The sequence below is a fragment of the Somniosus microcephalus genome, chromosome 31, assembly GCF_052327205.1.
Source record: "Somniosus microcephalus isolate GS21.2 chromosome 31, FLI_Smic_1.0, whole genome shotgun sequence".
Classification (NCBI taxonomy): domain Eukaryota; kingdom Metazoa; phylum Chordata; class Chondrichthyes; order Squaliformes; family Somniosidae; genus Somniosus; species Somniosus microcephalus.
Genome location: NC_141017.1, coordinates 7,359,317 through 7,383,960, shown reverse-complemented (window position 1 = coordinate 7,383,960; position 24,644 = coordinate 7,359,317). Strand labels below are relative to the sequence as shown.

Below are 24,644 nucleotides of genomic sequence, written 5' to 3'. Positions count from 1 at the left end.
CTGTGCCTGGCGAAAGGCACCACCTGCTTTAAGTGCGGTAAGAAGGGGCACTTCGGGAAGGTGTGCAGAGGGAACCCCGCCGGAAAACCAACCGCCGGAAAACCCGCCACCGCCGCGTGTGCACCGTGGGAGCGGCCATCTTGGACGCCATCTTGCCCGACCTCGTGGGGTCCGCCATCTTATGAGCAGACAGCGTGGATGCCATCTTGTATCGATCAGGGCCCTACAGTGGCATCGGTCACAGTGGACCAGACCAGGCCGCACCCGCTATCCAAATCAATGGTGGACATCGAGGTAAACGGGTGCCGGGTTAAATGTTTAATTGACAGTGGAAGCACGGAGAGTTTTATCCACCCTGAACTGGCACAGCAACTCTCCCTAAAGGTGGTCCCTGCTCAGGGTACCATCTCTATGGCTGATAAAACCCAGACATCGACCATTCTGGGTTACTGCACGGTACAATTGGGCGTTAACGGAACTGTATACGATAATTTTAAAGTATTAATCATGAAGAACCTATGTGCGAGCGTGATCTTGGGCCTGGATTTCCAGTGCAACCACCAAAGCATCACGCTCAAGTACGGTGGGTCCCAGCCGCCCCTCACAGTATGCGGTCTGGCTACCCTGAAGGTAAAGCCGCCTTCGCTATTCGCGAACCTTACCCCTAACTGCCGGCCAATAGCGACCAAAAGCAGGAGGTACAGCTGGGAGGACAGGCGGTTTATCGCGACCGAGGTAGACAGGCTCCTGAAAGAGCGCATTATTGAACGCAGCAACAGCCCGTGGCGCGCCCAAGTGGTAGTGGTAAGGGGTAGCGAGAAGAAACGGATGGTGATCGACTATAGTCAAACGATCAACAGGTACACCCAACTAGACGCCTACCCGCTACCCCGCATATCAGAAATGGTGAACCAAATCGCCCAATACCGGGTGTTCTCCACCATCGACCTCAAGTCAGCGTACCACCAGCTCCCTATCAGACCAGAGGACCGCCCGTACACCGCCTTCGAGGCGAACGGACGCCTCTACCAATTCCTCAGAGTCCCCTTTGGGGTGACGAATGGGGTCTCGGTTTTTCAGAGGGAGATGGACCGCATGGTCGATGACCACCACTTGCAGGCAACCTTCCCCTACCTCGACAACGTCACCATCTGCGGCCACAATCAGCAGGATCACGACTCGAACCTCGAGACGTTCCTGGAAACCGCACAAAAACTCAACCTCACCTACAACGAGGACAAGTGCGTTTTCAACACCACGCGCCTCTGCATACTAGGCAGCGTGGTGGAGAATGGGGAAATCGGACCAGACCCTGACCGATTGCGCCCCCTACGGGAGCTGCCCCTGCCCAACACTCCCAAAGCCCTGAAAAGGTGCCTGGGGTTATTTTCTTATTATTCCCAATGGGTCCCCAACTACTCCGACAAAGCCCGCCCCCTCTTGAAAGCATCCTCTTTTCCGCTCTCTGCTGAGGCCCACGCCGCCTTCAAAAGCATTAAGCAGGATATTGAGCGGGCCACGCTACAGGCAGTGGACGAGAACACTCCATTTCAAGTGGAAAGTGATGCGTCTGACTTCGCCTTGGCGGCCACCCTCAACCAGGCAGGGCGGCCCATAGCTTTCTTCTCGAGGACCCTCCAAGGGCCCGAGATCAGACACTCCTCCGTGGAAAAGGAGGCCCAAGCCATCATGGAGGCAGTGCGCCACTGGCGCCACTACCTAGCCGGCAAACGCTTCACCCTACTTACCGACCAGCGGTCGGTAGCGTTTATGTTCAATAATAAACAGAGGGGGAAGATTAAAATTGATAAGATTCTTAGGTGGCGGATCGAGCTCTCCACCTTCGAGTACGACATCATTTACCGGCCAGGGGCCCTTAACAAATCCCCTGACGTTCTCTCACGAGGGATGTGTGCCAGCGCCACTGGGGATCGGCTACAGACCCTCCACAACGACCTCTGCCACCCAGGGGTCACGCGGCTGTTCCACTTCATAAAGTCCCGTAACTTACCCTACTCGATTGAGGAAGTTCGGTCTCTGACCAGGAACTGCCGCACTTGCGCTGAGTGCAAGCCTCGGTTCTACCGCCCAGATAGAGCCCACTTAATCAAAGCTACACGGCCCTTTGAGCGGCTCAGCTTAGATTTCAAGGGCCCCCTCCCGTCCGTCGACCGCAATGTTTACTTCCTGAACATTGTGGACGAATACTCCCGGTTCCCATTCGCCTTCCCCTGCCCAGACATGACCAGCGCCACGGTCATTAAATGCCTCAACAGCCTGTTCTGCCTGTTCGGTATGCCGAGCTACATCCATACGGATAGGGGGGCGTCCTTCATGAGTGAAGAGCTACGCCAGTACATGCTGTCCAAGGGGATCGCCACGAGCCGTACCACCAGCTACAACCCCCGGGGTAATGGCCAAGTGGAGCGAGAGAACGGGACAGTATGGAAAGCAGTCACTCTAGCTCTAAGGACCAAGGGCCTCCCTATCTCCTGCTGGCAGGAAGTCCTCTCGGATGTGCTACATTCGATACGGTCGCTATTGTGTACGGCCACTAATGCCACGCCTCATGAACGAATGTTTGTCTTTCCCCGGAAATCCACCTCAGGCATATCCATGCCGTCATGGCTCTCCACCCCAGGTCCGGTACTCGTGCGAAGGCATGAGAGGGGCCACAAGACGGACCCTCTCGTGGAGCCAGTACACCTACTCCACGCCAACCCCCAATACACATATGTCCGGCACGCCGACGGAAGGGAGGACACCGTGTCCATAAAAGACGTCGCCCCAGCCGGCATCGACAACAACCACGGCAATAGCAGCAACAACGATCACAGCAACTCTTACCCACCCACTACTCTTTCATCACCCCCGGAAGAACATCGACCAACGGCACCCCCACCAACTACCCCTTCAACAACCCTGGCGGCACCCCCGGCAGAGACCCAGGAGATTACCGGGGACACCCAGCCGACACCCGCGGCACCACAACAGCCACGTCGGTCGCAGAGGACTATCAAACCCCCGAACAGACTAAATCTATAGAAGGGGTGAATGTGATGAAATATTCCATTCATCACTGCCTGTGACTGTGGTCGGTTTCAGTGTCATTTCCCCTCCCCCAGTCCTCATTGTATTGTTTATTGGAATGTGCTGGAATGTGCTGTGTGTGTAGGGCTCCGCCCATACCTGGCCCCTTTTGTAAGCTAGCTCAGTCTGGCCTCAGTCTCCAGAAGGAAGATACCTCTCTCTCTTACGTGTTACTTTCTAAGTTAATAAAAGCCTTGTTTTGTTTCGCTAACATCGAGTCTCGGAATTATTGAGGCACTGTGGTAAACCACTGTTTGTATTCCTGTTTGTCCTGTTTGTATTCCACTGTGTACATGCCTGGACATGCCTCGGCTGACTCCTCCCACAGGTCCTAGTATAAAGGTGACTGCTCCCCAGCCCTTAGTATCATGGACCGGTCGACCACGCGAGGCAGACCTCCATTCTGTTGTTAATAAAAGCCTTTAGTTACTCTTCTAAGTCTCAGTCTTTTATGAGTAATTGATAGCGCATCAATTTTATTAACAACATTTTTATAATGGAGAAGATCCTCACACCAGCATGCCTGGACTTAGATCATCGGGAGGCGGACTCATCCACCAAGTTTACTCACTGGCTTAAGTGTTTTGAAAAATTCCTGACCGCCTCCGAAGCAATCAAATCGGACGAGGACAAACTGGATGTCCTGACCTCCAAAGTGAACCACCGAGTGTACTCGGTCATCCAAGACGCGACCTCGTACGCGGATGCTATCAAGCTCCTCAAGGACCAGTACACGCGCCCAGTGAACGAAGTGTACGCCAGGCACCTCCTGGGGAGTCGTAAACAACAACCTGGGGAATCGACCGTGGAATACCTTCAGGCACTGTCTGTGCTTGGCCGGGCCTGTGGTTGTAAGGATGTAAAGGCCGCCGTGTACACAGAGGAACTTATCCGGGACGCTTTTGTAGCGGGCCACAGATCCAATTACACCCGACAGCGACTGTTGGAGCAGAGTAACCTCGACCTCAACAAGGCCTCTGAACTCGCACTATCGTTGGATGCAGCCTACCAGGGCATGGATGCCTACTCCTCTGCACCGTGGACGCCGCGGGGAATGACAGCCTGGGACACGGTAGGACCGCCTCATAGCGCCGTGCCACCCCAGCCACACCCCAACAACGGCCCAACTACCGCAGCAGTGTCCCAAGGCCAGACAGCAGTGCCCCAAGGCCAGAAATGCTACTTCTGTGGCCAGGCAAAACACCCCAGAGCGCGCTGCCCGGCGAAAAACGCGATCTGCTCGGGCTGCGGGAAGAAGGGACACTACGCTAGCGTCTGCAGGGCCAAAGCCACCCCGAACCCCAGCAGCGCCGCGTGTGGGCCATGCGGGCCGCCATCTTGGACCTCCCCGGCCATGTGCAAATCACCGGTACAGCAGCCATTTTGGACGCCTCCAGCCACATGGGGATCATGGACGCCGCCATCTTGGACGACAGCCGGGACGCAGCAGGCCCCCGACACCGCCTCATCTGATACCCGCAGCGACACACCGACCCCTACGCTGGCATCCGTTACACTGGACCAAGCGAGACCGCACCAACTGGCCAGTTCCACAATGGACATTAAGGTAAATGGTCACGATACAATCTGCCTTTTTGACTCTGGGAGCACAGAGAGCTTCATCCACCCCGACACGGTGCGGCGTTGCTCTCTCCCAGTCCTGCCTGCGCAACAGCGGATTTCTATGGCCTCCGAGTCCCAGTCGGCGGACATCGGCGGCTACTGCGTGGTGACACTCGTAGTAGACGGGACCGTGTACGATCATTTTAAACTTCTGGTCCTGCCTGACCTCTGCGCTGCCGTCCTGCTGGGGTTAGATTTTCAGTGCCACCTTAAAAGTGTTACGATGGCGTACGGTGGACCCCTACCCCCACTCACAGTCCGCAGCCAGCAGCTTCCAAACTGCCCGCCGCGCACCAGGTGCAACCTCTCCACACTCAGAGTCACCCCCCCCAACTGTTTGCTAACCTCACCCCCGACTGTAAGCCCATCGCCACAAAGAGCAGGCGATACAGTGCCGGGGACAGGGTTTTCATTAAAACCGAAGTGGAGCGGCTCCTGAAAGAAGGGATTATTGAGGGCAGCACCAGCCCCTGGCGAGCCCAGGTTGTGGTCGTTAAGACCGGCGAGAAGCAGCGCCTGGTCATCGACTACAGCCAGACAATAAATCGCTACACCCTGCTGGACGCCTACCCACTCCCCCGTATAGCTGATATGGTCAACCAGATCACGCAGTACCGCGTCTTCTCGACCATTGACCTGAAATCAGCGTACCACCAGCTCCCCATCCGCCCTGAGGACCGCCAGTACACTGCCTTTGAGGCAAACGGCCGCCTCTATCACTTCCTTAGGGTTCCCTTTGGCGTCACCAACGGGGTCTCCGTCTTCCAAAGGGAGATGGACCGGATGGTAGATCAAAATGCGTTGCAGGCCACTTTCCCATATCTGGACAATGTGACCATCTGCGGCCGTGACTTGCAGGACCATGACGCAAACCTCGAAAAATTCCTCCGCACCGCCCAACTCCTAAACCTGACATATAACAAGGAGAAGTGCATATTCCGCACAAACCGCCTCGCTATCCTTGGCTGTGCTGTGGAACACGGAGTCATCGGCCCCGACCCCGACCGGATGCGTCCCCTTATGGAACTTCCACTGCCCCACTGCCTCAAGGCCCTGAAGAGGTGCCTAGGGTTTTTCTCCTATTACGCCCAGTGGGTCCCCTACTAAGCGGACAAGGCCCGTCCGCTGATCAAGTCCACCTCTTTTCCCTTGACGGCAGAGGCCCGCTTAGCCTTCCACCGTATCAAGGAGAACATTGCCAAAGCCACCATGCATGCAGTGGACGAATCCATCCCCTTCCAGGTGGAAAGCGACGCGTCTGACTTTGCCCTGGCCGCTACCCTCAATCAGGCGGGGAGACCCGTGGCCTTCTTTTCACGAACCCTCCAAGGCCCGGAGACCAGACACTCCGCTGTTGAGAAGGAGGCCCAGGCGATTGTGGAGGCTGTGCGTCATTGGAGGCACTACCTGGCCGGAAAACGATTTACCCTGCTCACTGACCAGCGTTCAGTTGCTTTTATGTTTAACAACAAGCAGAGGGGCAAAATCAAAAATGACAAGATCTTGAGGTGGAGAATCGAACTTTCCACCTACAACTACGAGATCTTGTACCGGCCCGGGAAGCTAAATGAACCCCCGGATGCGCTATCGCGTGGCACCTGCGCCAGCGCGCAGATCGATAGACTGCGGGCCCTCCACAATGACCTCTGCCACCCGGGGGTCACCAGGTTCTTCCACTTCATCAAGGCCCGCAACCTGCCTTACTCTATTGAGGAGGTCAGGACCATGACCAGGAACTGCCAAGTCTGCGCTGAGTGCAAACCGCACTTTTATAGACCAGACAGGGCCCACCTGATAAAAGCCACTCGCCCCTTCGAGCGCCTGAGCGTCGATTTTAAAGGGCCTCTCCCCTCCTCCGACCGCAATGTGTACTTCCTCAATATTATTGATGAGTACTCCCGTTTCCCGTTCGCCTTCCCCTGCCCGGACATGACCAGTGCCACGGTCATTAAATGTCTGAACAACCTCTTCACCCTGTTCGGCTTCCCCAGCTATATCCATAGCGACCGGGGCTCATCGTTTATGAGCGACGAACTCCGTCAGTACCTGCTAACTAGGGGTATTGCCACAAGCAGGACCACCAGTTACAACCCCCGGGGGAACGGACAGGTGGAAAGAGAAAATGCGACAGTTTGGAAGGCCGTCCTGCTAGCCTTAAAGTCTAGGGGCCTTCCAACCTCCCGCTGGCAGGATGTGCTCCCCGATGCGCTCCACTCTATTCGGTCACTGCTCTGCACTGCCACTAACGCCACCCCTCATGAGAAAATGTTTGTCTTCCCAAGGAAGTCCACATCGGGGACATCGCTACCGCCATGGCTGACGTCCCCAGGGCTGGTCCTACTGAGAAGACACGTGAGGACCCATAAAACGGACCCCCTGGTCGAGAGGGTCGACCTCCTCCACGCCAACCCCCAGTATGCTTACATCGCATACCCGGACGGGCGGGAGGACACAGTCTCCATAAGAGACCTTGCACCCTCGGGGGCCGCAGTAACCCACTACCCACTACCACCCCCCCCCCCACGATCCGATATCCAGCCCCAGCAGACGGCAGGCCTGGGCCCCGCGACCCGCTCGACATCTACGAGGACGACACGCCTGTGCCACAGCCTACGCTGGACTCGACGCCGGAAACTTCACTACCCCTGCCGTCGCCACGCAGATCACAGCGGCAGACAAGACCTCCGGAGAGACTCCAATACACTAACTTTTAATACACTTCACCCCGCCGGACTCAATTTTAAACAAGGGGTGAATGTGGTAAACCACTGTTTGTATTCCTGTTTGTCCTGTTTGTATTCCACTGTGTACATGCCTGGACATGCCTCGGCTGACTCCTCCCACAGGTCCTCGTATAAAGGTGACTGCTCCCCAGCCCTTAGTATCATGGACCGGTCGACCACGCGAGGCAGACCTCCATTCTGTTGTTAATAAAAGCCTTTGGTTACTCTTCTAACTCTCAGTCTTTTATGAGTAATTGATAGCGCATCAGGCACATCACTTATTAAATGGTGAAAAGCTCGGAACAGTGGGGGTCCAAAGTGATTTAGGGGCCCGTGTACACCGATCACGAAATTGTAGTGGTCAGTTACAAAAAATTATCAAAAAGACGATGGAATGCTCGCCTTTATAATGAGGGGGCTGGAGCATAAAGGGGAGGACGTATTGCTGCCGCGATACAAAGCCCTGGTTAGACCACATCAGGAGTACAGTGAACAGTCTGGGCACCACAACTTAGAAAGGATTTAGAAGGAGTGCAGCACACATTCACAATTCACTTAAAATCAGAGCCAGACCATTCAGGGGAGGAGTAAGGAAACACTAATCCATAGAAACGGTGATAGAAGTGTGGAACTCCCTCCCACAAAAAGTACTAGATACTAGCTCAATTAATCATTGTACACCTGAGATCGATTAGATTTCTGCTAGCCAAGGGTTTTAAGGGGTGTGGCGCAAAGGCAGGGGGATGGAATTGGGATCCATGCTCTCACAGAATGACGGAACAGGCTCGAGGGGAGGAATGGGCTACTGCTGTTCCTAGTTTGGGATGGAAATGACAAGGAATGGGAATATACATGCAACGGAAAGACAGTGAAAGGTTGTGAATGAAGAGAGAGACCCGGGGGTTCAAATACAATCCCTTGATGACCAATAACTTCTTGAGATGTATAATGAGGGGCGTACTGAAGAAAAACAAGAAGTGATGAATCTGTACAAGGCAATGGTTCGGGCAGAGCTGGGGATCTGGGTTTATTTTACATCCCATTATTGAAAGGACATTAAGGCCATAGCGAGCGTACAGTGTAGATTCACCAGGATGATGCACTTCCTCACAATTCTTTGCAATAAATCCCATCTGCCCCTGTCCGCCCGGCTCTGTATTACAAGGCAAGCTCTGTTTGAAGGATACAAGCATTCACACATTTGCTCCCTTTCTGTTATTGTTCACCTGGAAGAACATGTCAGCACTGCCAGAGGGTCAGAAGATGACAGGATCTCACAGCACCCCGAGATCTGCTCAGCCTCCCAAGCACCATGATGGAGGATGCATCTATTGAGCTTGGGGAGTGGCACCGGGTGAGGAGGGACAGGTGCTGCCCAGATGGTCACATGGCTGCCATCAATGGCCACCCTCTACCTTCTCAAAGTCAGCAGAGAGCTAAAGTTGGACGGCCAGATTGTGACAGAGCACAACGCTGGGAAATACTGCAAGGGCTGCCAGCACTGTGTTATTCTGCTCCCACTACTGGCCCCGGCACTAGAGACACGACAATCACCCCCTCCAAGTGTCAGTCCAAATTCCCTGTTCGATTAGAGAGTTTATACTCGTGATACGGGATTGCTAACTGTCCTGTCCCGATAATGTCGGCTAGGATCACCTTAAGAGTTATTGTTCCTCAGTCCCACTGCTGAATTAATATTACCTACATTATTAATGCATGCTAATTGCTGCACAGCCCTGAATTAGCTTTGTTAACTAACATTGCAGAAGAACAATAAGTTCCATTATTTAAAATATCACAAAACTTACACAATATAACTGCAGTGCCAAGAATCACTACAGACAGCAGGATGGAGAGACCCAGGAGAATGTAGATGACCAGAGGTGACCGTTTTCCTCGGACAGGCTCTGCTGATCGGACACCACGTTCTGCAAAGTGTAAGTGAAAGTCATCACTGAAAGGATTAGAGGGAACCATCTTGTGAAAAAGGCTCCAAACCTTTTCTCATTTGGACCTGGAGAAGAGGCAGAGGAGCCGAGTGTTGTTGTCAACACTGGAATGTTTGAAACTTTGCACCATTGGGCCTCTCGAACACACATTTCTTCAATTCAAGAACATTCATCAACAGCAGGTTAGAGATCTAAACTGGGCCGGGAACTGAAGTGATGCAAGTTATGGACAGTTACAAACAACAGGCACAAAATATCATTTACTCAGGTAATCTGCAGGCTACAAGGAATAAAGACCATTCGTTCATCTCACCCCTCTGTCCTCATCATTTCTTCAACATTTCACCATCCCTCATCCAGCATCTTTACATCATCACCTTCCTCACAGATTTCAGTGTGAGCCAACAACACCATCAGTTAAAGGGATGGTCACGGGGGGTTTCTGACCCCACTGCTTTATTTCACTGTGTGTTAACAACACCATCAGTTAAAGGGATGGTCACGGGGGGTTTCTGACCCCACTGCTTTATTTCACTGTGTGTTAACAACACCATCAGTTAAAGGGATGGTCACGGGGGGGTTTCTGACCCCACTGCTTTATTTCACTGTGTGTTAACAACACCATCAGTTAAAGGGATGGTCACGGGGGGGTTTCTGACCCCACTGCTTTATTTCACTGTTCAGATCTAAAACCCATCAGTTTTCTGAAGTAGTGGAATTTCCTGACAACAGGTTCTCTCAACCAACGAGAAATGACCTTTTCACTGTTGTTAATTGATCTGAAGGTGTTAATAAATTCGAGCTAATTAAATCAAACTGAATAAACTACAATAATGATCAGATCACTGATGTGTACCTGGCTTCAACTCTTCCTGTTTTCCTCTGTCTCCTCTTAGTTGATCAGAATGAAAATCGTTGATATTTTGATAATTGTCTAGCTCCATGTTATCAGCTGGAACAACTTCTTGTCTTTGAAGAACGTGTGAGAGGCTGTTAGAGAAATGGGACTTTTATTCTCACTCAGTTCCTCTTGCTGCGCTTGCAGTGTTTCTCAGATAAACCACAACTATAGGTTGTGCCTGATGGACACCAGGATATTTTAGCACTTCTGGTTTTAGATGATGGGTTTAAATGGCAATGCCCTGAACTGAGGACCTTGAGGAGTCTGTCAGGCATTCCTGCCCTAAACATGCTCTCAGACCGAGGGCTTTGATACAGATCTCTTTGGGTTTGTAGATATTCACTGTCGGTAGGAGCCCATGAGTGAAAGTGGCCTTTAGCTCCCTGGACTGCTATTGGGTACAATAAGTGTGCCAATAAAGAGAATTATCTCAGGTGTTGTTTAGTTCCCCAGTGCAGTTAATTAAATAAACCTGGAATAAAAGGTTAGTATCAGTAATGGTGACCATGAAACTATCGGATTGTCGTAAAAACCCATCTGGTTCACTAATGTCCTTTAGGGAAGGAAATCTGCCGTCCTTACCTGGTCTGACCTGTATGTGACTCCAGACCCAGAGCAATGTGGTTGACTCTTAACTGCCCTCTGAAATGGCCGAGCAAGTCACTCAGTTGTAACTAACCGCGACAAAACAAAATAATAAGAATGAAACCGGACGGACCACCCGGCATCGACCTCAGCACAAGCTACGGACACGGCAAAGGCGCACCCAGCCCAGTCAACCCTGCAAAGTCCTCCTCACCAACATCTGGGGACTTGTGCCAAAATTGGGAGAGCTGTCCCACAGACTAGTCAAACAACAGCCTGACAGTCATACTCACAGAATCATACCTTTCAGCCAATGTCCCAACCTCCTCCACCACCATCTCTGGGTATGTCCTGTCCCACCGGCAGGACAGACCCACCAGGGGTGGTGTCACAGTGTGAGTCCTCAACATTGACTCCGGACCCCATGAAGTCTCATGGCTTCAGGTCAAGCATGGGCAAGGACACCTCCTGCTGATTACTACCTACCGCCCTCCCTCAGCTGATGAATCAGTACTCCTCCATGTTGGACACCACTTGGAAGAAGCACTGAGAGTAGCAAGGGCACAGAATGTGTGGTATCTTGAGCTGGCCATAGATGGAGACAGACACAGGTTAACTCCTTAACATGGTTTAATCAACACTTGCACATAAAAGCTTCTGCCATGAGGCAGCAAAAACAAAGAGTACCACAGTACAGATCAGACTTAACTCAGGAGAGCAATTGCCACAGCACCACCTGGTGGATCAGGTTACTCATAACCTCTCAGGTTACTACACTCCTCCCCCCTTAAGATTGCCGTATGCAATTCTTAAACAATAACCCTTACTAGGTACTATGGCCTAGAAATTCACTTGCGTTTGCGCCCAATTAGGGGCGAAAGAGTGGGTTGCGCCGGAAGTTGCGTCGCGCCCGAAATTAGGTGGGCCCTAACATCGGCGTTAGCCGGTAGCGCTGCGCCGGCACCGATGACGTCATCGGTGTGCGCAGTGCCCCGGTACCGCCCGAAACCACGCCGATCCCCATCTTCAGTAGCGGCCGCCTCATCCGTGGCGGCCGCTAACAACATCATGAGGCCGGGTCCTTACAGCAGCCTTAGCGGGGCGCTTTAAGGTGGAGGTGCGGCCGGCCGCTTTTTCGGCGGCCGCCTGCCTGCACCTCCTTCCCCGGCCTCCTCCACCACCCCCCCGCGGCATTGCCGGCTGGTTTCCGTGGAGCCCGGCACTTCTCCGTTGTGCCGGGCTCTTTTGCCGGCACTCGCAATCGGGGCTCCGGCCGTTGCAGGCACCTCCCCCTTAAGAGAAGGGGGAGGCCTGCAGTACAGCAGCCTGCCGCACCGCATCGGGTGGCGCAGCGGGACTGGCAGCGCTGAAATTCACTTTCAGCGCCCCAAGCAGGGCGGCCAAACCCTGGAACAGTGCCCGGTTCCGCTTTGGGGCGCTGAAAGTGAATATGGGGCGGGCACAACTGGCTCCGCGGCGGGCGCAAAATTTACGGCGCAAACGAGCTGGCGGGGCTATACCCAATTCCTAGGCCTATGTTTTAATTAACCAGTATGCTTTAACCATGGTTAACCCCTGACTAATTTAACAGGTTTGTATAAGTCTTTCTGGTTGCTTGTGAATCCTTTGTGAACGTCTTAATTCCACTTGTGGTGGATTCTCAGATTCATTCGCACTTGAGATTGGAGTAGTCTCTGATGTTGGTTTTACTCTGTCCCGCTGTGGCCTGGCAGTACCAGTGTCCACTGGAACCTTATAAGCCGTGCTGGGTCCTGGAACAGCCTCCTCTACTGCCCTTTGTTCCATCTGAGGCAGTTCCCCCTGCTGCCGGCTGAAAAGCTGATCCACATGCCGACAAGCCCCTCGACCATCCCCTAGTAACACGGAGTATGACACAGGTCCTGTAATGTCCTGGATTAGTCCTGGTACCCATTTAGGTCCATAACCGAAGTTCCGGGTGTACACAGAGTCCCCTATGGCGAAATGGCGAGCTTTAGTATGTTTGTCATGGTACGCTTTTTGGTTTGTTTGTTTAGTCTCAACCTTGCTTTTGAGATCTGGGTGTATCAGGTCTAACGTGCACCGCAACTTTCTCCCCATCATCAACTCAGCCGGAGAAAGCCCCGTAGTAGCTTGGGGTGTTATACGATAACTAAACAAGGCTCTATTGAGCTTGGTCTCCAGGGTGTCACCTGAGCTCTTCCTCATGAGCTCCTTAAAAGTCTGCACGGCTCGCTCGGCTAACCCATTTGAGGCTGGGTGATATGGAGCCGAGGTGACATGTGTGATTCCATTCCTTACCATGAATTCTTTGCTCCCTTCACTAACAAAACACTGTGCATTGTCGGATACAATCATTTCTGGAATACCATGCGTGCTGAAGCTGTTCCTGAGACAATTCAACGTGGCATCAGTCGTTGCAGAGCTCACTGGATAAACGTCGATCCACTTTGAGTGAGCGTCTACCAGCACCAAAAACATTTTGCCCCTAAAAGGTCCCGCATAGTCTATGTGAATTCTCCTCCAGGGTTTGCTGGGCCACTCCCAGGGATGGAGTGCTGCCCCGGCAGGTGCTTTCCTCTGTTCCTGACATATAGTGCATGACTTTACCTTTGACTCAATTTCAGCATCCAAGTTAGGCCACCACAGGTAGCTCCTAGCCAGTCCTTTCATTCTAGTCATTCCTGGGTGCGATTGATGCAACTGTTCCATCAAAGTAGAGCGTCCCCACTCTGGGACTATGATGCGTGCTCCCCATAGCACACATCCATCTTGGACACTGAGCTCGTGCTGTCTCTGTCTGTACGGCGCGAACTCCGGTCCCTCACGGTGATCTGGCTAGCCTTTCAACACATGCTCACGGACCCTTGACAGAACGGGGTCCTTGGCTGTCCAGCCCTGGATTTGCTCTGAAGTCATCAGGAGACTGATCTCCTGATCCAGCATCAGGACGTGCTCCTCAGGGGAAGTACTGCGAGGAGATTTTGAGAGGGGCAGGCGGCTGAGAGCATCCGCGTTCCCGTTTTCCTTGCCGGCTCTGTACGTGATCACATATTCATAGGCTCTTAGTATTACTGCCCATCTCATTATTCTCTGTGATGCCATTTGAGGCACCGCTTTCATCTCATTCAGTAAGCTAATAAGAGGCTTGTGGTCAGTACTGATTACAAACTTCCTCCCATATATGTACTTATGGAATTTCTTTACTCCAAATATAATGGCCAACCCCTCTTTATCAAGCTGTGAATAGTTCTTTTCCGCAGCTGTGAGCGTGCGTGAAACAAACCCGATGGGCCTTTCCGCTCCATCTGGCATGCGGTGGGCCAACACTGCCCCGACTCCATAGGGTGATGCATCGCAGGACATTATCAGCTCCTTCTTCTCATCGTAATGCACTAACACCCTGCTGGACTGAAGTAGCTCCTTTGACTGCTGAAACGCTTTCGCTTGCTCTGGCCCCCAACGCCATGGCTCCTCCTTTCTCAGCAGTTTGTGCAGGGGTGCCAGCAGCATCGATAAGTTTGGAAGAAACCGGTTATAATAATTCAGGAGCCCTAGATAAGCTTTCAGTTTAGTCACTGTGGTGGGTGCAGGTGCATCCTGCACTGCCCGCACTTTCCCTGGTAATGGATGGAGGCCTGTGGCATCACCCGATGTCCCAGGAATGTAACTTCCTTCTCCATGAAACTACACTTACTCCATTTCAGGTGTAGCCCCGCCTCTTCCAGCCGCTGTAGCACTTTGTCCAGTGTTTTTAAGTGATCCTGATCGTCACTTCCTGTTAGCAGAATATCATCTAAGTACACGGCCACCTTTGGAATGCCCTGCAGAATGCCCTCCATAGTCCGTTGGAATATTGCTGGGCTAGAACTGACACCAAGTGGTAACCTGGCATATGTGAACAGCCCCTTGTGCGTGTTCACCGTGACAAACTTTTTTGATTCTTCATCTAGCAATATCTGCTGATACACATGACTCATGTACAGTTTGCTGAATCTTTCTCCCCCAGCGAGCGATGTTAACATGTCCTCCATTCTCGGAATGGGGTACTGTCCCAGTGATGAAACTCTGCTCACTGTTAACTTATAGTCACCACACACCCTTACGTTACCGTCGGGCTTCAATACCGGGACTATTGGTGCCGCCCAGTCTGAAAATTTCACTGGTTCTATTACTTTGTCCCTTAGCAGGCGATCTAGTTCCGCCTCAACCTTGGTTTTCATTGCAAAAGGTACCGACCTTGGTTTAAAGAAACGAGGCGTGGCATCACTGGCTACATGAATCTTGGCTGTGGCTCCCCTTAAGGTGCCCAGTTCGTCCTTGAACGCTAACTCATGCTTCATCAGCACTTCTTGCAGTGCCTCTGTACTGTCCTCCATTTTATTCATTGCCTGCCAGTCCACACTCAACTCACTGATCCACCCTCGCCCTAACAGGTTTGGCCCTGACCCTGCTACCACTACCACCGTAAGCTCTTTGGTGACTCCTTTGTGTTCCACTTGTACTTCGGCCGTCCCTAAAATGTCCACCTTCTGTCCTGTGTAGGTTTTGAGACTAATGGGGCATGTACCTAGCTCTGGTACTTTTGCTTCCCCCCATAGCTTGGCATACTCAGTCTGCGACATTATGGTTACACTACATCCGGTGTCAATCTCAAACTTTACTTGACCTCCGTTCACTATCAAATACTGAGTGAGAGGGGGTACGTTGGGCCTTGAAGTGTCTATACTGTATACAGTGAAAACCTCCTCACTATACTCACTAGACTCTTCCTCCTCTTGTATGTAATTTGCCCACTTTGTGTACTTATCCCTACCCCCTTTTGCATGCTTTGCCCCTTTAGCACTGCTTCTCTCACTCACTGCCCTTTTACAGACATTCTTTAAGTGCCCTATTTTTCCACAATTGTGGCACTTTGCCTTTGCAAACCTGCAGTCCTTTGCATAATGGCTCGTCCCGCCACATCGGTAGCAATCCCCAACCCCGACTGGTGGACTTTTCGCGCCAGCTTCCATCTTGAAAACAGCTCCACCCACTGGTTTACTCCATTTCTCATTGCTCATACTGTTTAAGTCCTTAATGTCCTTGTTAGCCGTCTCCATGGCTTGTGCTTTTTAAGTGCCGTCTCAAACGTTAATCCTTCTTCTGACAGCAACCTTTGCTGTATACTGTTGTCGTTAACTCCGCATACTAGTCTGTCCCTTAACATGACTGTGAGCTCATTTCCAAAATTACAGTCCTGTGCGAGCTTCCGAAGCTCCTCCACATACTCAGTAACGCTTTCTTCCGGCCTCCTAATCCTCGAATTGAATTTCCATCTCTGTACTATTTCACTAGGTTTCGGATTGAAATGATTCTTTAGTAGACTCACCAACTCATCAAAAGATTTTTCTCCTGGCCGCTCCGGGCTCAGCAGATTCCTCATCCGTGTATAGGTTTGCGCTCCCACACAACTCAGTAAAATGGCCCTTTTCTTTTCAGCACTGTCCACCTCGTTTGCCATAAAGAAATGGCTCAGTATTTCACAATACTCCTCCCAAGACTGCGACTTGCTGTCAAAAGGTGCCACGGGGCCTACCGTTCCTGCCATCCTTGGAGTCCGGTCACTTCAGCCAAAAAATCAAATTCCGTTTCGACTCCCGCGGCCTAGCCTCGTCCTTTTCCAACTAGTTTGCTAACCAACCCGAGCACCTCTTCCGAATACTCCAAACCTTTTCCGTCCTTTATTCTCGTCGCTATATGTGGTATCTTGAGCTGGCCATAGATGGAGACAGACACAGGTTAACTCCTTAACATGGTTTAATCAACACTTGCACATAAAAGCTTCTGCCATGAGGCAGCAAAAGCAAAGAGTACCACAGTACAGATCAGACTTAACTCAGGAGAGCAATTGCCACAGCACCACCTGGTGGATCAGGTTACTCATAACCTCCCAGGTTACTACAGAATGTACTCTGGGTGGGGGACTTCAATGTCCATCACCAGGAGTGGCTCGGTAGCACCACTACTGACCGAGCTGGCCGAGTCCTGAAGGACATAACTGCCAGTCTGAGCCTGCAACATGTGGGGAGAGAACCAACATGAGGGAAAAACCTACTTGACCTCATCCTCACCAATCTACCTGTCGCAGATGCATCTGTCCATGACAGCATTGGCAGCAGTGACGACCGCACAGTCATTGTGGAGACGAAGTCCCGTCTTCACACTGAGAACACCCTCCATCGTGTTGTGTGGCACTACCACCGTGCTAAATGGAATAGATTCAGAACAGATCGAGCAGCTCAAAACTGGGCATCCATGAAGTGCAGTGGCCATCAGCAGCAGCAGAATTGTATTCCACCACAATCTGTAACCTCCTGGTTCAGCATATCCCTCACTCTACCATTACCATCAAGCCAGGGGAGCAACCCTAGTTCAATGAGGAGTGTAGAAGAGCATGCCAGGAGCAACACCAGGTGTACCTAAAAATGAGGTGCCAACATATGGATGCTGCAACACAGGACTACATGCATACTAAAAAGCAGAAGCTGCATGTTATAGACAGGGCTAAGCGATCCCACAATCAACAGATCAGATCAAAGCTCTGCAGTCCTGCCACATCCAGTCATGAACGGTGGTGGACCATTGATGTGCCAAATAACTGCCTGAATCCAAGAGGTTAAAGCTTAAAACTAAAGGCTTTTATTAAGTAAGAACATGGCATCGAGTTAACACAAGGCAGCCATCATTCATCACCGACCCAGCCCTTATGAGTAAGACTCACACCAATCCGGAGGAGCATTAGTGGTTACATCTGTAGAACATTCCAGACATTAGCAAGTACAACAACAACAGACAATACAAATGCCAGAACACAGAGTTATTTCATCACATTCACCCCCTGCTATAGATTCAGTCTGTCAGGTGGTCTGATAATCCTCTGGGAACGATATAACTCTTGCTGAGGCTCCTCCCGGAGTACTAACTCCGGTTCATTCGAATTCCCAGAATAATCAGTGTTTTCCACACTGAGGATTTGTGTCTCTGAAGGTGCAATACCAAGATTGGAAACTCTACTCTCAGAGTCGAACTCTTTTCGAGCTCCCGCAGGTGCAAGATCTTTAATAGAGACCGTATCCTCTCGCCCATCCGGATATTGAATGTACGCATACTGGGGATTAGCATGGAGGAACAACAGAAAATGCTGGAAATACTCAGCAGGCCAGGCAGCATCTGTGGAGAGAGATACAGAGTTAACGTTTCAGGTCTGGGACCCTTCATCAGAACTGGAAAAAGCTGGAGATGTAACAGATATTAAGCAGGTGCAGAGACGGGGGGGGGGGGCGTTGTTAGGAGGGGAGGAAGGAGTAGAAAGCACATCCTGTACTTTTGTAAGAGGCAGGAAAGATAAAATGTTGCAAATGGAAATTGCAAAAATCATACTGCATGAAAAATGGGGGCAGGGATAATTATCTGAAATTGTTGAACTCAATGTTGAGTCCGGCAGGCTGCAAAGTGCCCAATCGAAAGATGAGGTGCTGTTCCTCGAGCTTACGTTGAGCTTTATTAGAACAATGCAATAGCCCGAGGAGAGAGAGATCAGAGTGGGAGTGAAGCGGTGAATTAAAGTGACAGGCGACCGGAAGCTCAGGGTCACCCGTACGGACTGAACAGAGGTGTTCGCAAGGCGGTCGCCCAATCTGCGTTTGGTCTCCCCAATGTAGAGGAGACCGCATCGTGAGCAGCGAATACAGTGGCCTAGAAATTGAGTTTTGGCTTAGCCAGGGCTTTTGCGCCGGAAGTTAGTGCCGGCGCTAAGTCCCCCTGCGCGCGCCAAAAATTCAGCAGGGCCGCGCCCAAACGGCTGCCGGCGCTACTGAAGGGTCTTTGCGGCGGTAAATCGGCGCTAACTGCCGTTTCGCGCCGCAATTCCGGCGCTGCGGCACCCGATGCGGTGCGGCAGGCTCGGGAAGTGCAGGCCTCCTCCTTCCCTTAAGGAGGAGCTGCCTGCACCCGATCGCGGCCCGCGAAAATCTTTTAAAAAATGAGCCCGGCACCTCGGACAAGTGCCGGGCTTGCTTCTGTTCCGGGGGGGGGTGGGGGGGAAGTCCGGGGAGGGAGCTGCGGCCAGGCGGCCGGCGGGAAAGCGGCCGGCCGCCGCGGGGCCTTTAATGCGCCGGCGCAAAGACTCGTAAGACTCTGTTGCCAGAGTCTTAGTTGCGGCTGTCACGGGCGAGGCGGCCGCAACTGAATTTCGGCGCTGGGGCCCGTCGGCATGGCAACCGGGACGCTGCGCACACCGATGACATCATCGGTGCCGGCGCAGCGCTACCGGTCTACCGCGGCGTAAGGGCCCCAGGCAATTTCGGCGCCGGCGCCAAATGCAGCGCTAGGCCCTCTAGCGCCGCAAAATCGGCGCTAAGGGCACTCAATTTCTAGGCCAGTATATTAAATTGCAAGAAGTATAAGTAAATCGCTGTTTCACCTGGAAGGGGTGTTTGGGGCCCTGGACAGTGGGAAGGGAGGAGGTAAAAGGGCACGTGTTGCATCTCCTGCGCATGCACGAGAAGGTGCCAGGTGAAGGAGCAGGGCTGTTAGGGGTGATTGAGGAGTGGACCAGGGTGTCGCGGAGGGAGCGGTCCCTTCGGAATGCTGAAAGGGGAGGTGAGGGGAAGATGTGTTTGGTGGTGGGATCACGTTGGAGGTGGCGGAAATGGCAGAGGATGATCCGTTGAATGTGGAGGCTGGTGGGGTGAAAGGTGAGGACAAGGGGAACCCTATCGTGGTTCTGGGAGGGAGGGGCAGGGGTGAGAGCAGAAGTGCGGGAAATAGAACGGACACGGTCAAGGGCCGTGTCAACCACGGTAGAGGGGAATTCTCGGTTGAGGAAAAAGGAAGACATGTCAGAAGCACTAGTATGGAAGGTGGCACCATCAGAACAGACGCGGCGGAGATGGAGAAACTGGCAGAATGGAATAGAGTCCGTACAGGAAGCGGGGTGGGAGGAAGTGTAGTCCAGGTAGCTGTGGGAGTCGGTGGGCTTGTTGTGGATGTTTGTTGAAAGCCGATCGCCAGAAATGGAGACGGAGAAGTCAAGGAAGGGAAGGGAAGGGAAGAGTCGGAGATGGACCATGTGAAGGTGAGGGCAGGGTGGAAATTGGAAGTAAAGTGAATGAACTTATCCAGTTCAGGGTGAGAGCAGGAAACGGCACCAATACAGTCATCGATGTAGCGGAAAAAGAGGTGAGGGAGGGGACCTGAGTAGGACTGGAACAAAGAATGTTCCACATGTCCCATGAACAGGCAGGCATAGCTAGGGCCCATGCGTGTTCCCATAGCAACACCTTTAATTTGGAGGAAGTGAGTGGAGTCAAAGGAGAAGTTGTTCAATGTGAGAACAAGTTCAGCCAGGCGGAGGAGGGTGGTGGTGGATGGGGACTGGTTGGGCCTCTGTTCAAGGAAGAAACAGAGCGCCCGAAGGCCGTCCTGGTGGGGGATGGAGGTGTAGAGGGATTGGACGTCCATAGTGAAATGGAGACGGTTGGGGCCAGGAAACTGGAAACTGTTAAAGTGACGGAGGGCGTCGGAAGAGTCGCGAATGTAGGTGGGAAGAGACTGGACAAGGGGAGAAAAAATAGAGTCAAGATAGGAAGAGATAAGTTCCGTGGGGCAAGAACAGGCTGAAACGATGGGTCTACCAGGGCAGTCCTGTTTGTGGATCTTGGGAAGGAGGTAGAAGCAGGCTGTGCGGGGTTGGGGGACTATGAGGTTGGCGGCCATCGAGGGAAGATCTCCAGAGGAGATGAGGTCAGTGACACACTTGGAAACAATGGCTTGATGTTTGCTGGTGGGGTCATGGTCCAGGCTATTATGTCCGTGTATAATTGAGACACGGACTGCAGGAGTTGATTATAACAAGTCTTTACTGAATGGAGACAACCTGGAAACTGAAACTACAGAAGCCTGCTAGGGCCTTTTATACAGGGGTGGTCACTGCCGTTACTGCAGTCTGAGACCAGTTATTCTCTTAAAGGTACATACACAACAATTCCTCCCCTTTTAGATAAACAGTACATAACATTCATTTAACAACTAACGCCAAGGCCTCTTCGGCAGCCGTTGTCAAACCCGCGACCTCTTCCACCTAGAAGGAGAAGGGCAGCAGGCGCATAGGAACACCACCACCTCCAAGTTCCCCTCCAAGTCACACACCATCTTGACTTGGAAGTATATCGTCGTTCCTTCATCGTCGCTGGATCAAAATCCTGGAACACCCTCCATAACAGCACTGTGGGAGTACCTTCACCACACGGACTGCAGTGGTTCAATAAGGTGGCTCTCCACCACCTTCGCAAAGGCAATTAGGGACGGGCAATAAATGCTGGCCACATCCCACGAAAATAAATAATTCCCTTACTTCAAGTGTTTGGATCTTTCCGGTTTGGATCTTTGGTGTTTGGATCTATAGGGTTTGGATCTTTGGGGTTTGGATCTATCAGGATTGTATCTACAGGGCTTGGATTTAAACACTTTGGATCTTTGGCAATTGTATCTATAGGCTTTGGATTTTTGGGGTTGGATCTATAGGGTTTGTATCTATAGGGTTTGGATTTATGTAGTTAGGGCCTATCGGGTTCGGATCTATATGGTTTGGATATTTGGTGTATGGATATAAACGGTTTGGATCTTTGGGGTTTGGATCTATAGGGTTTGGAGCTTTGAGGTTTTGGATCTACAGTGTTTGGATCTATAGGGTTTGGAGCTTTGCGGTTTGGATCTGTCGGGTTTGGATCTAAAGGGTATGGATCTATAGGGTTTGGAGCTTTGAGGTTTGGATCTATAGGGTTTGGATCGAAAGGGTATGGATCTATAGGGTTTGGAGCTTTGAGGTTTGGATCTATAGGGTTTGGATCGAAAGGGTATGGATCTATAGGGTTTGGAGCTTTGCGGTTTGGATCTATGGGGTTTGGATATTTGGGGTATGATATAAACGGTTTGGATCTTTGGGGTTTGGATCTTGGGGGTTGGGTCTTTGTTGTGGTGAAAATAAATTCACATCTAAACCATGTAAAAGTAAAAAGATGCAGTTTATTATCAGAGCTCTGGGAGAAGAGTCTCAGACCCCGCGGTCTGTGCGAGCACCTTCTCGTTCTCTCTTGGTTGGTACAGCTTTTTATTCTATTTTCATCCAATCACATTGTATTACAATAATCACCTGATCACATTGTATTACAATAATCACCTGATCACATATGGATTCTTTTCAGTATTAGTAAAGGTTAGTTACATCTTACTATGCCTTTGGTTACAGGTCAAATTCCCATGACCCCTATATTCTGCTGTGTCTACAATTTTTAGCTAAAGCAGCATATTCCTTATTGCTTACGCAAAACGCACATATTCTGTCTGGTCCCACAACTGCGTCTTATCTTGGTTTTAAGCTTCTCACATTGTTCTTTGTTTAGTTTCGCCTCTTTACGTAAGTCAATTTTTATTGTGATATTTCTTATCTTATTCACTTTCACATGACCCCACTCCTTTGTTCTGAGTTTAATTTTGCTGGCATCACTTAATTAGTGGTCACCTCGGCTGTCCGAATTCTGAGAGGTTCAATTTAACCCCTTCAATACAATAGCTAATTAATCCTCCCCTGCAATGATTCTGGCGGTTCGGCCCTCGTGACCCTTCTTGGTCTGCAATACTGGGCTGCAGGTCATAGGTTACAGTATCAACAACTCGTTTGCAACTGAGCCCATTCTTTCTGTTCTGTTCCTTATCTCTGCCACCTGGATTATGACGTCTGGTTCTACAGGCTGCCAGACCATAGTTGCTAGGCTGAGGTTTCTTTAATAATCTACGCAAGCCATTTTGTTTCTTTATGTTACTAGTTTAAGTTTATTAAATCTTTCTCACAGTTCAGCATTAGCTGTGTGTAGCTTGGTGGCTATGCCTTATCTTATTCTTGTAAGGCTCCATTGTATAAAGTCCTTGAGCTGGGCAGACATTTTATCGCCACCTGGCTTCTCCTCAGCTCTTAGTGATTTCGCACATAACCCCTTTCTCTTTCCTTTGTAATTTGTTTGCTTTGCATTTTAAACACTGAGAGGATTTGCTTTTAACCCTTTCAGGTCTATAGGGTTTGGATCTATAGCATTTTGATCTTTGGTGTTTGTATCTTTGGGGTTTTGGATTTATGTGGTTTGGATCTATCTGGGTCACATCTACATGGGTTGCATATTTGGGGTTTGGATCTATAGGGTCTGGATCTTTAGTGGTTGGATCTATAGGGTTTGGATCTATAAGGTTGGGATCATTGGGGTTGGATCTACAGGGTTATGATTTATAGGGTACGAGTCTTCGGTGTTTGTATCTTGTCGGATGTTCTCCTACAATGTTCGGATCTCAAGAATTACAAATAAGCTTAACAATGACAGATAAGTTTGTTATAAATAAAATAATCTTTATTCACACTACAGCTTAACAATTCAAGTGTACATAGAGGCACCCTCGACAATGTATATGCTGGCAGTTTAATAACTCCATACATAGATATGCTCCACAGTTTAGTCAAACGTACATAAAAGTATCTCCAGCAATATAGTTTACTTTAGCAATTTATGTGTGTGGTGATTATTCTTTATGTTTAGTAAGAAGTATTGTGATTGGTTGTTTGTTTCCTGCCTTGGGATATATGCTGTAATCTCATTGGTAGTTGATGTCATGTGATTTGTGGTGGCCATCTTAAATTTAGTTCTTTCCAGCCTTTAGTTGGGACTGGGTGTTGAAAGATGTGCTACAGGATTTTTAAGTTAATAAAGCCTAGATTAGAAAGGCAAATCTATTCTTCATTTCAATTTATTAACTTTATGTCAGAATGGAGCGATATCTTCAACCAGAACGATTCAATGCTGACCCTAATTCTGCAGGAGTGGATGATAAATGGAAACACTGGTATTGTACATTTAAAAACTTTTTGGGCGTGTTGGATCAAGAGTCTCTAAATAAGCTGAATATGCTGATCAACTACATTGCTCCAGATGTGTATAAGTATATTTTGGACTGTAAAACTTATGAAGTAGCTATTTCTACATTGGAAAAGATTTTTGTTAAACCAAAGAATGAGGTATTTGCACGTCACCTTCTATCTGCCCGTAGGCAGCAGGTGGGAGAATCTTTGGATACTTATTTACAAGCACTTCGGTGCCTTAGTGTTAACTGTAATTATAAGGCCGTGACGGCTGAAGAATATCACAGAAATCACAGAAATCACAGAAACCTCACAGTACAGATAGAGGCCATTTCGGCCCATCGAGCCTGCACCGACACATATCCCTCCCAATCCCCGGAACCCCTACACCAACACATATCCCACCCTATCCCCGTAACCCCACGTATTTAATCCCCCTAACACTAAGGGTCAATTTTTATCATAGCCAATCAACCTAACCTGCACATCTTTGGACTGTGGGAGGAAACCGGAGCACCCGGAGAAAACCCACGCAAACACGGGGAGAATGTGCAAACTCCACACAGACAGTCACCCGAGGCCGGATTCGAACCCGGGTCCCTGGCGCTGTGAGGCAACAGTGCTAACCACTATCCCACCGTGCTTATAAGGAAGAATCGGTACGGGATGCTTTTATTAATGGATTACTGTCTAGATCAATTCGTCAGCGGTTGTTAGAAAATAAGACTTTGGATCTTAAGAGTGCTTTTGAGCAAGCTTCTACATTGGATGTGGCTCAGAGAAGTTCGGATTCTTATGCTCTTTTTAATCAGCCTGTGACTGTGGTT

The 24,644-nt window shown here is 50.6% G+C and overlaps 1 protein-coding gene across 1 annotated transcript in view; it reads right to left on the bottom strand.

The window, feature by feature from the left end:
- LOC147097552 (uncharacterized) overlaps window positions 1-10,336 on the bottom strand; it is a 111,102-nt gene extending 100,766 nt beyond the window's left edge. The window contains exons 1-2 of the mRNA XM_085971402.1: window positions 10,242-10,336; window positions 9,245-9,364 (exon numbers count right to left, since the gene is read on the bottom strand). Of these exons, the coding sequence (XP_085827528.1) occupies window positions 9,245-9,364; window positions 10,242-10,329 (208 nt within the window). The 5' untranslated portion in view covers window positions 10,330-10,336. The remainder of the gene's footprint in view (window positions 1-9,244; window positions 9,365-10,241) is intronic.
- Window positions 10,337-24,644: the final 14,308 nt, after the last annotated feature.